This window comes from Microtus oregoni, unplaced genomic scaffold (genome assembly GCF_018167655.1).
Source record: "Microtus oregoni isolate MIOR12 unplaced genomic scaffold, Mior012 000017F_ref0000208, whole genome shotgun sequence".
Classification (NCBI taxonomy): Eukaryota; Metazoa; Chordata; class Mammalia; order Rodentia; family Cricetidae; genus Microtus; species Microtus oregoni.
The window spans coordinates 38,070,739-38,086,751 of NW_024543076.1; the positions used below are offsets into that span (position 1 = coordinate 38,070,739).

The 16,013-nt window shown below is 35.9% G+C and overlaps 1 protein-coding gene across 1 annotated transcript in view; it reads left to right on the plus strand.

The window, feature by feature from the left end:
* The window catches only part of Zc2hc1a (zinc finger C2HC-type containing 1A), a 42,826-nt gene that overhangs the window by 3,151 nt on the left and 23,662 nt on the right, over positions 1-16,013 (plus strand). The window contains exons 2-4 of the mRNA XM_041667811.1: positions 6,553-6,629; positions 9,064-9,180; positions 15,177-15,318. Of these exons, the coding sequence (XP_041523745.1) occupies positions 6,553-6,629; positions 9,064-9,180; positions 15,177-15,318 (336 nt within the window). The remainder of the gene's footprint in view (positions 1-6,552; positions 6,630-9,063; positions 9,181-15,176; positions 15,319-16,013) is intronic.

Genomic DNA, 16,013 nt, shown 5'->3' on the forward strand with positions numbered 1-16,013 from the left:
CTTACTGATAGGCCACAGCCTCATGGTGATACATAGATTAAAAGAAATAGGATAATTTAAGATATAAATACTAGGTAGGAATACGCCTAAGCCGTTGACCAAGCATTGTTGTAATTAATGTAGTTTCTATGTAATTATTTGAGTCTGGGCCGCCAGGAAACCAGTGCATAATCACCTTTTGCCTATGTTGTATCCCGGTTTAATGAATACTCCTTATCTTTGTGTGGCTTTTGATTGAGGCTGAGTTGGGTTTTTTTTTGTTTGTTTGTTTGTTTTGTTTTTTTGTTTTTTTTTGTTTTTCGAGACAGGGTTTCTCTGTGGTTTTGGAGCCTGTCCTGGAATTTGCTCTTGTAGACCAGGCTGGTCTCGAACTCACAGAGATCTGCCTGCTTCTGCCTCCTAAGTGCTGGGATTAAAGGTGTGCGCCACCACCACCCGGAATTCAGGTATTTTGATGGCCTGCAGGGTTTAAGGAAGCTTTTATTTAAACTTTTGTTTTATTTTTCTTGTGTTTTTTTTTTTTTTAAATTTCTTCTCTGTGATTTGGAAATGTATGTTTTTTGAAAATTTACTTTTATGTATTGGTGTTTGGCTTACATGTATATACGTGCACTGTGTCTATGCCTAGTGCTGATGGAGGTCAAAAGGAAGTGTCTGATCTCTTGGGACATTTGTGTCACCATATGGGAATTGGGACCTGAAGTCCAGGTCCTTTGCAAGAGCAGTAACTACTCTTACCCATTTGGCCATCTCTCTGATCCAGAATTTGGGCATATTATTCAAATCAGAATCCCCGTTATCTCAGCTACATAAAACAAAGCTATTAAACATTAAACCGTGTTGACTATATTAGGTATTAAATGTACACAGAAAAAATAGTAGGTTAGGAACAACAGGAAATTGGGTAGACAGAGTCCTTAGAGAAGTATTAAAACTTGCCACACTCACACACAAAAAGGAATGTGGAGAAGAAACTATTACTATGAAGAAAGAAGTGAGCTTGAAGAAGCTTATATTATCTGGGTGTAGGTAGGAAATCTAGTACTAACCTGCCAAATCTTGCTTAGGTGGAGAAACCTTGGAAATTCAGGACTGGGAAGAAATACAGAAGCCTAAAGAGGAAGAACAGTAAATGTCAAAAGATTTATGAATACTGCCTCGTGCTATGGAAAAGCCTAGTCAGTGAGAGTGCAGAAAAGGCAATTAAAATGACAGTTGGTAGATTGATAGAGTCATTGCCTCCCATTTCTTAGTCACCCTTATTAGCATTCCCTGATCTTGTCTGCTTCCCAAGATAGCCTTGACTATCTTATTTCCCATATTTTTTCTTCTTCTTCATGTGATTAATTCCTTGACATTTTGAATATTTGTTTCTACTTAACTTTTCTCCTATTTAGAGAAAATTTTATTTTCTACTATTTAGAGATAAAGGTCTCTATATGATCAGGGTTTTTGTTTTTATTTCATTTTTCTTTTGCCTTTAGCTCCATATGTCTTAGAACATCTTATCTAATGCCAAAAAATCAATTAGTATTTGTTGAATTAAGTAAGAGGCCTGTTTTAGTATATGGATAGGCTTAGAAAGTGTGTCTAATCACGTAGGGAGTAGAGGGGGGCTAACTAGACTGTGTCAGTATTTAAAAATATTCTACCCAGGAAATCGATCTGAAGTATTCCCTGAGTGAAAAAGAATTTCTGATAAAATGACTAGTAGAAAATAACAGCACTCTGTCTTTTTTTCTTAATTGATAAGAAAATTCATTTAACTTTGTTTAAGATAACATTTCAAAGCATTTGCCCACGTAACAAAGCATTTGACAACGATTTATGAAAGGGCAAACAACTCGGGAGGAACTTAGAGCAGTGTCTCTGTGTCTGTGCTGCATCCCTTTTCTTCAGCTCCCCGGTGGATGCCTGGAACCAGCTGGCCGGCCTATAGGTGCCATGGTTTTCCATGTATGCACTTAATGGAAAAATTTAGCTTTAATACTAGAAATACTAAGAGATTGGCAATAGCTGATAATACATTGAATAATTGCACTCTGACATTAACTATGAAAATATGGCCTGAGAGAGCCTATCAAGATAAACGTTAGTTTCTTAGATTGTAGTTGACTAGGTCAATGAAACTGCAGTAAAAGAAATCCTGGATTAAAAATTCTTCCGAGATAAGATATTGTGATAAAGTTGGAAATCTAGAGAAAGCTTGAATGTTTTAAGAAAATTTAAATCATTTAAGTTCTATTTGTTAATCCAAAGTCAGATAATTCAAGTGAGGTGGAGGGTTATGTATAGAATATAGTAAGTGTATATGTGGAAGTCTAAAATGATTTGAACAGGGAAATTTTAGGACATTTTGGAGACGGTAGGTCTGAAAGAAGGGCCATCTGCATAAAACCTTGGGAAGAAAGTGGCAAAACAAATTCAAGAGTTATATTGCATGTGAAAAGCTGAATTCAGACGAGCTGTGGTTCTTTATAATGTATAAGACTACCTGTAAGCACATTCACATATAGTAATGAATGCAGGAATTGTTCTATTATCCAAAATTTCTTTTGAAAATGTATTCTACTATTAATTGTATACATCTTAGAGTATTTATAACTATTTTAGATAATTGTATATTATTTCACCTCACCAATATTGTATACTAGTGTTACATAAAAGTATAATTTCAAACCTTATAGAAGTTTTGAAACCAATGAATATTAGAACTCTTAAGAGAATCAAGTTTGTATTAGGTAAGTTTTACAGGGATAAGATTTGTTTTCTGAGTTTTATAATACTAAAGTATTTTAAACAAAATATTTTTCTTTTATTTTTGATACACACACACACACACACACACACACACACACACAATGTATCATGATCATATCCACCCCAACTCATTTTTCCTACTTCCCAGAGAGACACTTGCCAATACATCCCCATGTCCTCATATTTTTTCTTACTATTTTTATAACCATTGAGTCCAGGCTCAGTCTCATGCCTGTAACATGACTTCAGGGAGTTCTCAGTGCAGTGGCCTGTCCTGTCCAGACAGAAGCATTTCCCTTGTCACATTCTTTGAGGGCCCTCCTCTGAGATGTTTTCTGAGTCCTGGCTGAGCCCTCAGCAGTCACTTAACCTCAGCACTTTGGTTTTGAGTCTCTACATTAACTGCTGCCCACATCAGAAGAAGCTTCTCTAGCCCAGCTAGGCAGCACTAATTCTATGGGTCTAAATGTAAATATTTAGAACACTGTTTGACAATATGTCTGTTTAGTAAACAACAGTTATAGGCTCCTCCTAGAGCTCATGGCCCCTTGAAAACCATGGCCCCTTGAGCCAGGGACTTTTTTTTTTATTGATATTTTTATTGAGCTCTACATTTTTCTCTGTTCCCCTCCCTGACTCTCCCCTCCCTCCTTCAATCCTCCCCCAAGGTCCCTGTGCTCCCAATTTACTCAGGAGATCTTGTCTTTTTCTACTTTCTACTTCCCATATAGATTCGATCTATGTAAGTCTCTCTTAGTGTCTTTATTGTTGTCTAAATTCTCTGGGATTGTGGTTTGTAGGTTGGTTTTCTTTGCTTTATGTTTAAAAACCACCTATGAGTGAGTACATGTGATAATTGTCTTTCTGTGTCTGGGTTACCTCACTCAAAATAATGTTTTCTAGGTATATATATGTAGAAGAATGAAAATAGATCCATATCTCTAAACCATGCACAAAACTCAAGTCCAAATGGATCAAAGACCTCAACATAAAGCCAGCCACACTGAACATTATAGAAGAGAAGTGGGAAGTACACTTGAACTCATTGGCACAGGAGACCAGTTCCTAAATATAACCCCAGCAGCACAGACACAGAGAGAAACAATTAATAAATGGGACCTCCTGAAACTGAAAAGCTTCTGTAAAGCAAAGGACACGGTCAACAAGAAAAAAAACAGCAGCCTACAGAATGGGAAAAGATCTTTACTAACCCCACATCAGACAGAGGTCTGATCTCCAAAATATCTTAAGAGCCAGGGACTTTAGACCAGAGTTGCAGTACCAGTCATAAATTCCATCCTGTGGATGAGGCCTCAAACCAGTTAAAAAGTAGTTGGTTTCTATATATCCTTCATGCAGCTATTGCCAGGCAGTTGTTAATACAACATCTAAGTCCAGCACTGGATAAGACTATGATTTATTTTTTTTGTCCCCCGGTGGCCTCCTGTTTGAATGAAATTGGCCACCATAGACTCATAAGGATAGGCACTTTAGGTGGTATAGCCTTGTTGAAGGGAATGTGTCACTGGGGTGGGCTTTGAGGTTTCAGAAGCTCAAGCCAGGACCATTGGCACTGCCTTCTCCTTCTGCTTGCTGACCCAGATGCAGAACTCTCAGCTCTTTCTTCTCTTCAGCACCATGTCTGCCTGTGTGCCACCATGGTTTTCACAGTGATGGTAATGGACTAAACTTCTGAACCTGCAACCCAGCACCAGTTAAATGGTTGGATTTGTAAGAGTAGCCATGGTCATAGTGTCTCTTCACAACAATAAAACCCTAACTAAGATACCTACACACAGACACACACACTCATACACTCTCACACACTTTATTTAGTGGCACTGATTTTATTTTATTTATTTTTTTTTGCTTTAAAGACATTTGAACATGTTTGATGACTTGTGAGAATTAATTCCAAAAATTAGATTTTATCACATGGTAAACCTATGACAGATATTAAGTTTTAAAGTTTTTAGTGAAAACGTGAGAGACAATTTCATTCTTGCTGACTTGACTAGATAAGTAAATAAGTATGTTGTACTGGCTTTAGAGAGCAATGGCTACGTTGCTCACCGTGTGCTCCAGGATGTATCTGCTAGCAAGTAGGTACTCAGGTTGCCATTCAGAGCTTATCAGTGAATGGAATTCTTTTTTTTTTTTTCTGAATAGTTAACTGGGAAAATGTGTGTGTGTGTGTGTGTGTGTGTGTGTGTGTGTGTGTGTGTGTAAAATTAAACCTATGGCTTTAGGCATGCTAAGCACCTACCACTAATTAAAAATCAATTATCATTAGGTTTTGCTTTGTAATGGGCCCAACCAGTAGGTATCTAAAGAAATACTCTTTTAAGCACGTGAACTGTGTAAATTTTTTTATTATTTATACTGTTTAATTTTTAAATTGATTTTTATTTAAAAGAGTTTATGTAAACTTAGGAAACTTAATAGATTATTAAGCATGTTCTGTTTGACTTAAAGACCTTCTTATCTTAATGAACCTAATGAGGTTCTGTATGGAAGGTACTTCAGCTTTCATAGTCCACATCAGGGAGATTTCTCCATTCTTATGCCAGAATCAGAGGAGGAAAACATCAGGTGAATCTTGATTTGCTTTTCTAATGTTCAGCTTAAGGACTGCTATCCAGACAGCTCACCTGCATGTGAGTCTCAAATAGTCCTTGTTCACCAGTGAAATAGTGCAGTGGGGTACTAGGAGAGTGGGAGAACAACCCTCCTTATGTGGCAGCATTTGAGTGTCTTCTTCCTGGTCTGTCTGGGATTGCTGTATTGTTTTTCTGTGGACTCTCACCTAGTGAACAAAGGGCATATTTTATGGAGTCAAATTATGCATTTTTTTCAGGAGTTTGATATTTTGAGCAGAAAATATTTTTCTAATTTCTTTTTATATAAAAAGAGAATTCCATAGTCAGTTTGATTTCAGTAGATGATAGGTGGGTAATTTTACAGGTTTGTAATTCAATTTTAGAAAATTATATGTATGAGAATAAGTTTAATACTTTGATATAAAATGTTTGATTAAATCAGTTGTATAGTGTCTCAAAGAACATAGTTTTGTTTTTCTTTTGAATCATTTCAGTTATAAAGTTTGTTGAATCATGGTAGGCTTCTTTAATGGCATACAGATTGTAGCTAGCTATTTCTGACTTAATTAATTGTGCCTGTGAGTTTAGAATACTTTAGTGCAAAAGTCTAATGAGTGACTTTAATGTTAAGCATTATATGTGTAATAAATAAAATGAGTAATTTAGAGGATATGTGATGTACAAACTTATATAAATAGAGGATCATTTTTTAATTGATTGATTTATTAATTTTTTTTCTAGCCTGATCACAGAATAACTAGATGATCTCCACTTTGGATACTTAAATTTTCTATTGATAATAAAACAATATTCCTTTCATTCTAGAAACCCATATAAACTTAGGGTGGTAACTATCATGAGTAATAGCTTTTCATGCCTTAGACCTCTTAAGATAGATCTGATTCTGATTTTTTTGTATTTACATAATGTATAAATAATTAAAACTACATATTTCCAACAATATCAATTTGGTTTTCCTTGGATTGTCACTGTTTTATGTGTACTATTGTTTTTATGTCACTGATAACTCTAAGGCTCAAGCCATTTATATTGATAATTTGCTCATTTTGAATTGCAACTTTTACCTTAGAGCTCCCAACTCACCTATAAGATCTAACAGGAAACATTAAAAGCTTAAAGTTTTGAAATTTTCATTGTGAAAACATTTTAATTGGATTATTTTGTGTTTTAGAAAATGGAAGTGTTGTCCAGGTTGGAGAATTGTTGCCCTGCAAGATTTGTGGAAGGACGTTCTTTCCATTAGCCCTGGTGAGTAGGTGGACTCTAAGATTTGTGGAAGGACGTTCTTTCCATTAGCCCTGGTGAGTAGGCAGACTCTAAGATTTGTGGAAGGACGTTCTTTCCATTAGCCCTGGTGAGTAGGCGGACTCTAACCTGCTTGTGTTGGAACCTGGTAGATCTGGCATTGTTTCATACTTGAGAATAGTTGTTATGGCTGAAAGTTATGGGGGAGTTCACAGAGGATAATCTTTAAAGATTAGTTTCATCTGTAAATGACTGAACTTCTGAACTCTACTTTCATATGTTAAATATTCCAGCTTTGTAGAAGTAGTAGGAATATTACGAGATAGAAACACACAAAACACAAATTTAAGAGGCATAGCACCTCATAAATGTAAATGAGAATGTATTAACAAAATGTTATAATCTCAAGAATTTGCTTTAAAATTTTTGCAGGAACAGGATTATTTGCTAAAATATAATTGCTGAGCAATATGATGAATAAATAGGGTCACTTTTTCTGTTTTCTTTCTGTGTTTGAAATCCTCCAAAGCAAAGATTTTGTTGTTTTACAGTATAAAAGTACAGCTAAAAATGTCTTAGTTTCATCTTCTTATCAAACAGAAATTGAATAGAAGCATGTTTAATTAATTCTGATAAAGTTACCCAGGTATATATAAAATAATAATTATGCCTTTGTATCTTTTTAAATCTCAGATATAAATGTGAAGTTATTAGTAAGTTGATGTTAATTTTTTTAAGTATCAGTCTGCTAACTGAAGTTCTGGCGCATTCCACTGTGCATACTTCAGGCTATTTCTGTTAAGGAAAGTGAAGAATTAATGCTTGAAAATCTTCCGATTGCAAATTCCTTCTAAATAATGATGACTTTTTTGTAATCATTTAGAAATACCATCATATATCTTCAGCAATTTTTTCTCTTAACTATTTTCAAATATACTGCTTAGCTTCTATAGAAAACAAAAAAAAATATTCCTCCCTATTTAAGTATTTAATTAAATGATGTCAAAGTTTAAAACAACTATACTTTATATAATAAAATTTTTGAGTAGGCACCACATACCCTTGACATATACTGCAAACTTTCCAAGGACAGACATATGTGAGAATTCTAGAAAGTTGCCTGCTGCCACTATTTTTATTAAGAAATAGAGCCATTCATTACTGGTTAATACCTATAATACTAACACATGGAAGTACAAGAAAGGAAGACAGGTGCAAGTTTTGGAGGCCAGCCTGACCCTTAGTGTAAGACCCTGTGTCACGAGAGAAAAAAGAAAAAAAAAATAGACATTTAAAAAGTTTATTCTAGGGAAGGGAGAGATGATTAAGCAGTTAAGAGCACTTGTTGCCCTTGAAGAGGACCCAGGTTCTGTTTCCAGGACCCATGATATCGTACAACCCTCCATAGCTCTAATTCCCGGGGATCCTACAAACTCTTCTGGCCTCTGTAGGTAACCATGCATGCTGTAGTACATATACATACTTACAAGTACATGCTCATACACATAAAAGTACATCTTCAAACCTTTTATTTCAGAGCATTGAAATAAATGTCCAATGTTCTTCGAAATAAAGCTAAAAAATACAAATAGTCAGTGGGTGTGGGATAGCTTCAGGACTCAATAAGTCAGTTCTTTTTTTTTTTTTTCAGACAGACTTCACAGTGCCAGTTTCATGAACATATTCTCAAATACAAAAGGAACAAAGATGCTTTTAGTACACTATCATTGGTCAACAAGCTGTTTATAGTGGAGGGAGAATTCTTGTTTCTAGAGAACTGGTTATTTGGAGATTAGTTAAGATAATTTTAACTCTGTGTGCTTAAAAGGAACAAATGTGTTAGCATTTATTAACAAAACAACTTAGATGTAGACAATTACACACCATAAGAAGGTCTTTGTGAAGAAAGCAAGCTTGGGTTCTAGATGGAGGAGAAGGTTTTGAGTTCTAGGAGAAAAGAGGGCACAAATTAGACCACTCGGTTTGTTATTTTGGGTTAGTGTTGTATTAATCCATTTTTATGTTACCATATGCAATCCAACTACCAATGGGGTAACTTTTGTAACCCCGAGACTGAGTCATTCTTCCCTTGCATGATGTTTTTCATATCAGTGTTTTGTATTTACTAAAGATTTTAAACTGAAGTAGTTTTGAATTGTTTCATTATTGCTTATTCTTTGCCCCAGTGAGAACTAGAATATTAAATGACTTCTGATAAAATTTTAGGGTAGCATTTCTATATAATTTCCTTAAAGTTAAGTGTGTGTGTGTGTGTGTGTGTGTGTGTGTGTGTGTGTGTTAAAGCTTAATTAAGGGAAGATATAACTTTGTCCCTTGGTTTTTTAATATAGTGTGTAAGATAAACTGAATGTTTAGTTTGGTGGTCTTCTCTTCTGTAGAAAATAAAATATTATGCCGCATATCTTTATTTTAACAGAAAAAACATGGACCCATTTGCCAGAAAACTGCCACTAAAAAGAGGAAGACTTTTGATTCAAGCAGGCAAAGAGCTGAAGGCACTGATATTCCCACAGTCAAACCTCTTAAACCCAGGGTAACTATAAACTTTGGAACAGTATAGATCTTATTATACTTCTTGAAAAAATCATAATGAGTGTTATTCTAGGTAGAATAAACAAAATTCAGTGCTATGTATTCAGAATAAATATCAGAAACCTAAATCTTATTTTAGTTAACGAGAGAATAAAAATGTCACTGATAATGGATAAAATTGTATGGGAAACTGTGGTTTCAGGTGGTCATTCTAGTTGTGTAGAACTTCACTGTGAGCTAGTTTGAAAATGGACAAGTATTTGAGTGACTTCCTCAAACTGACTATGTGATGCGTTTTATTGTGCGTTGATTTGAATAACACAAAACAAACTTAATAAAGTGATTTTCTTAAAGTTACATTATGATTAAAAAAATAACTTAGCAGTTAAGAGTACTTGGTACTCTCCCTGAGGAACCATGGTCAGTTCCCAGCTGCTGTGTCCAGTTGCACATTCTTTAGAAAATGTTACTTGAAGCTAAGCTAATGAAACATTTATCTTTGCTTTGCTGTCTCTGAATATTTGCAGGGAAGATGTGAGACTTGCTATAGAAGCATAAACCAATATTTGAAGTTTTTCATACAGGTGCTGTTTACATGATTAGCTACCATAGGTGAATTAGCCATATATTTGAGACAGCGTATCTCATAGATACAGAGGCTGGGGAAAAGACTAAGAATCTATCAGTGTCTGGTGTGGTGGGGTCCCTGGGTCAAAGGTCTCGTATAAATCAGGTCACAGGATTCAGAGTATGAACAACTGCATAACAAGCTTTATTTTGTATGGCTTTTTATACAGACTAAGAAGCATTAATCTCAACTCTGGAAATCCCCCTTTACCCACGTACATGATCATGAGAGAGGATGTAAGAAACAATATCTCAATAAATAACAGTAATAAAAATGAAAAGAAGTACATAGAAACAAAGCAAAAATTTTACAGAAGCAAGGCACTTCCTTAATCTATATCTGGTGGAGCGTGAAGAACTGAGCTGTAAGGCCACTTCCCTATCCAGGGTACAGTTTCTGACAGAACATTGAAAAATGGGCAGAGAAAGTTTGCTTTCATCTATGCTTGGTTTGCCAAGCAACCGTTTCCCAGCTTCATCTCATCTGTCCCAGGAGGAGCCTGCACTCTGAGCAGTTCTGTGTCCACAAATCCTGGACATTGATCTGGTTATGTGCCACACTATGCTTATTAGGCTTATGTATGCTTCTCTTTCCCTGTACAGTTGTATAATTTTGATAGAGGTAGTGTCTTAGGGACTACTTGGAGATTACACAAGATCGTAATATTCAGATGGTACTCTGCTCTTTAAAAAGCGTCATTGAACTGCTTTAAGAATAAAAGCAAAGTAAAAGCTTTACTGAGTAGTTTGCTGCCTGGCTCCTCCGTGAATATGACCCATAGTGTGTTAGCAGCGCTATCTGAGAGCATGCTATCTGAGCAGTCTTGGCTCTCACATACACACTGAATTAAAATCTGCTCTTGCAAGACTCTTGGGTGAGTCACATACATATTAAGGTTTGAAAGCAATTAGATGTTATCATTGTAGTATATTCTTACTGTATTTGTCGAGGAAATCCTACAAAATCACAAACACCTAAATGATAGAACGCACTCTAGTTTGGGTAAAATTAAGAATAAGACATCATGCATAGACTGAATAGGAATGGCCTACCGCAATTGCAGTCCAGCCTAAATTACCCCAAAAAGCATATGTAGAAAGTTTATGGGATTCTGTGACTAAGAATATGATACCATATACATGAGAGGGACTTTTTATCTTAAAGGTAGTTTCTCTAAGCTGAGTTCTTTAAGAATGTATAACTTTTTAACAACTACACCACGTTAGACAGAAGATAAAGTATGCAGACTTGTATTGCTAAAGCCAGAAAGGAGAAATTGGGGAGGTGGGGAATACAGAGTTGAGCAGGCCCTGTGCTAGATGTTTTCAGGACCCTTCCTGAAGGTAAGAGGCCCAGTTATAAGATGGGTCTCTTTCTAAAAGTGGTTGCTTGAACAGGAAGGGAGAGAAGGTCTCAGCGATAGTCTTCTATTTTCCATAGACATGTAAAAGGCAAGGACCTGCAGTCATGAGCCTTATTTAGAAGTAGTATGTTCTTTCCCAAAGAGAATTGCCTTTCCCTGTAGCCTAGCAGTTGCCTTTTGTTTTTCTTCTTCCAGATCTCTTCCTTGTAGCTGCACCAGCATTGCTGCTCTAGTTGGCAGTGTGAACCTAGAGAACAGAGCCTAAAAATGAGGCTAAAGTCTCAAGTTTATTTAGGGCTTCACATGGTTTATATTTTGAGGGTTAAGCAAGGTCAGGTCATGTGAGCAAAGTTCACTTGAGTTCAAATTATATACAGACAGAAGGAAGCATAAGGTCCAGGAGTTTAGACTGAATATAGTCAGGAAGGCAATTTGTGCTTGCAAACATCATCTAAAGAATAATGGGTAAGATGATAGGTAATCCAAAGTAAAGCCCACTGCTATTATTATAATAACCTGGGAGGAGCATGAGAACATTACAAGAACAGCCCATGTTCTGGAGGAACAAAGGTCTACAAGACTCTTGTCTTGTTTACTTGGAATTTTCTCAGAGGCTCTCATGGACCTGTGAAGCTGTATTTGTGGATGTGGTTACCAAACCTCAAAAACCAAATACATTCAGGGATGAATAATAAGAAGGCTGTTAGTCACATTGGCACAAGAGAGAAACAATAAATGGGACCTCCTGAAACTGAGAATCTTCTGTAAAACAAAGGACATAATCAATAAGACATAGCAGCAGTCTACAGAATAGAAAAAGATCTTCGCCAACCCCACATTGGGCAGGGGGGTTGATCTCCAAAATATACAAAGAACTCAAGAAATTGGTCATCAAAATAATAAGTAATCCATAAAAAATAATGGGGTACAGACCTAAACAGAACTCTCAACAGATGAATCTAAAATGACTGAAAGACATATAAGGAATTGCTCAACATCCTTAGCCATCAGAGAAATGCAAATTAAAAGAACTTGGGAGCTTCCATCTTACACCTGTAAGAAGGGCCAAGATCAAAAACACTGATGACAATTTATGCTGGAGAGGATGTGGGGTAAAGGGAACCCTTCTCTATTGCTGGTAACAATGCAAAATCATATAGCCTCTTTGGAAATCAGTATTGCAATTTATTAGGTAATTTGTAAACAACCTACCTCAAGAAACAACAATACGACTTTTGGGTATAGCTAGAGGATGCTCAATCATATCACAAGGACATGTGCTCATATATGTTCACAGCAACATTAATTTGTAATAGGTAAAACCCGGAAACAGACTAAATGTCCCTAGACTGAAGATTGGATAAGGAAAATGTGGTACATTTACACAGTGAAGTACTACACAGTGGAAAAAAATAATGACATCTTAAAATTTGCAGACAAATAGATCTAGAAAACATATTGAGTGAGGTAACCCAAGCCCAGAAAGACAATTATCACATGTACTCACTCATAAGTGGCTTTTAGACATAAAGCAAAGAAAAACCAGCCTACAGTTCACAATCCCAGAGAGCATAGACAACAAAGAGGACCCTAAAAGAGACATACATGAATCTACATAGGACGGAGAAAAAGACAAGATATTTGAGTACATTGGAAGGTGGAGTTTATGGGAGAGGGCAGAAGGGAAGGAGGAAGGAAGGAGGGGAACGGAGAAAAATATATAGCTCAATATAAACAATAAGAAAATCCAAAACCAACCAAACAAACAAAGAGGAAGGCTTTTAGCTTGCCTTGGTAGAAAGATCGGTCTGTGAGGAAAACAAGTAGAAAAGACCAGTACACCTTGCCATTAGATGCCTAATTCTGTGGAGCAGATAAATGTCACCATTTAACTGAAAGTAAACTTTTAATTTTACATTTTTGCATATTTATCCATGAGTGAAAGTAGGTTTTCTAACTTAACAAAGTTTTTGATACTCTCATATGATTTTGGGGAATATTGCTTTGTTGTGCTTTAAAAGACGTTAGATAGCATGTGGGCCTGGGAAATTTTGGTGGGAGTTTTAAGATAATATTTTACTTTTAAAAAACAAATATAAGTTTTGTGACTTTTTGCTTGTTCCTTTTTTTTGTAAAATTATTTTCTATTTTATCTTATGAGATTTCTTGACAAACTTTTCTTTTTGGTATCTTTTTGTCTACGAACAGTGCATCAAATGCTATTTTTAATTTGTAGGTGAATTTGGAAACTTCATACATTGGCACTATGTATAAAGTACTACTGCTCACCTTTAATTCCTCCCATGTACTGCTCTCCAAATGCATATCTTATTTTTGTATGCACACTGCATGCACATACCCATGTTTATGTCTAACCTACTGAGTCTATTGGCATTGCTCAGATGTGAATGTGGCCAGGGTTGACATCTTGGGATTAGACAACCTATATAGATGCTCATCCTGGAAGTACATATATTATTCCTCTCCCAGTAGCCACAAACTATCTGTAGCTCTTCATTTACATGTCAGCTGGTGTTGTCATAATGCTAGTCGTCTTCAGGCAAGCGTATTGTTTAGTTTTCTATGGATGCAGATTTCTTGGTGTGACTGGTGGGCACTATCTTGCAGCAGGTGTCCTGTCTTCTGACTCTTAGAATCTTTCTGTCCCCCCCCCGCCTTTTTTATTTTGAGCCTCAGATAACAGTGGTTTCCTTCATGGCAGTATCTGTTGGGGTTGGCTACCACGGTCACCTAGTCTCTGCAGTTGTGGTTTCTGTACTGTCTCCTCTTGGATGTGTGTGAGAACTACACTGTTACTGTAGTCCTGTACATATGTGCATGACCAGAGCTAGGCCTACGAGTCAGGTCTTTAATTTTCACTGTTTACTTTTGCATTTGTATTTTTAAATAACTTTTTTTTTACTTTGATTGAATGCATATTCATTTTTGATTTTAAAAATAAAGACATTAAGAATAGTTAGATTATCAGGTATGTATCTACAGTCATGTATTTAGTTTGTGGTGAATGTTTTATCCCAGTTTTGGGGTAGTGTGGAGTAAGGAGTTGAAGGATACAGAAATTACTGCATGATTATCTTTAAATAAACAGTTGAACTCTTTATGTCACTTTATATGCCAGAATGAATAAAATATACAATGAATAAAATAAAAATGAAATTAAACAAAGCAAAAAAAAAAACCCTGAAGGCATAAGTCATAAACAATACCACACCAGTTTGGAATTATGATTAATAGGGTGGTATTTATTTAAAGGGGAAAAAACTTCCAGCCCTCTGCGCAACCAGGAAGGGAGTCTAGTCGCCAGAGAGGGAAGTGGCTGCTTTTTTAAAGGGAGAGAGACCACGCCCCAATGGGCTGGTATCTCAGCAGCAATAGGCTGGAGGAGTGGGAGGACCTCCCGTAACAAAACCCCTTCAACAGTAAGTAGTGAATTAACTAACAGTATTGTAATAATTCTGCATATCAAGTCATCTACAGTTCCTCAGGAATTGGAGAGAAAACAAGTAATTTCTTCTATACATAGGAAGAGTTATTTCAAAAAGCCTAAAAGCCAAGGAAAGAGGTTGCCTAGGAATATGACCCACTCAAGAATAAATACAGATGACTCAGTGATCTGATGAGAGCATCTTCAGTCTCTCTCAAAAGGAGATCTAGTGAAATCCACATGGGACTGTTTTCTACCTACCCCTAATGTCAGTTTAAACCCCCTGATTTTAGGAAATTTTATTTTAGAGAGGCTGAGAAAGGAGAAGTCAAGGCAGGATCACACATACGACTATTATGTTTGTAGAGGACTCTGTAACGCTGTCTGCCTGAAGAAGAACTGTGTTTAAAAGCAGCACAGTGTGATTGCAGATTTTTAATTTGGGAAAGATCACTGATGAATTCTTGCTAAGAGATCACTTAAAATAATATGGCTTTATCTGAAATTTTATTTCAGTATATTAGAAAATATATTTTTGATTTTTTTTTATTTTATTTTTAGCCAGAACCACCAAAGAAGCCATCTAATTGGAGAAGAAAGCATGAGGAATTCATTGCCACCATAAGAGCAGCAAAAGGCCTTGATCAGGCACTTAAAGAGGGTGGCAAACTTCCTCCTCCTCCTCCGCCTTCCTATGACCCTGGTATGTGGAGTGTTGCTCTCAGGGATGTTCATGTGGGCACTGAATGATAGAATTTGTATTTCCAGTTGATATAAAATAATTTTTATGTTGAAACCAAATGACAGAATCTTGAAATACTATGTATGGTGTCAAATAATGGTGATAATCCAAGCATCTAGATATAAAGATATTTCCTTACAGTGCAATAAATACAAACATTACTTTTTATCACAATGCTTGTGTTTAAACATAGCTTTATGTCTGAAAACTTTGGTATCTTGCCTGAAAAGAAAGTTATATTTTTAAAATATATAATTAATCCAGAACCTGTGGTATATACCAATTACCTAAATTATGTTTTAAAAAATAATATATTGATACAGTTTCTACTGGGAAACTATCAATTGTACTGTTAATTATTATCAAGGTAAAGATTGTAAGAAAACTGTGAGTTATTGAGATAGACTTAAGGTAGTAGAATTTACATTTTATTGCTGGGTATTATAGCAACAGGATGTGATTTTAACGTAAACAGCCATATTAAAATGGACTGGAGTTTACTTCCTAGCAAAGAGGATGTTCTTCAGCAAACCTGGGTTTTATTCTAGAGGAGACATTTGCCAGCTATTTCAGTGAAAGGCTCAGTTGTAGTTAGGTATTGAATGTCGCTAAGGCTACTGAGAACTACTTAGCTTTTCTTGTTATAAGCCATGGAT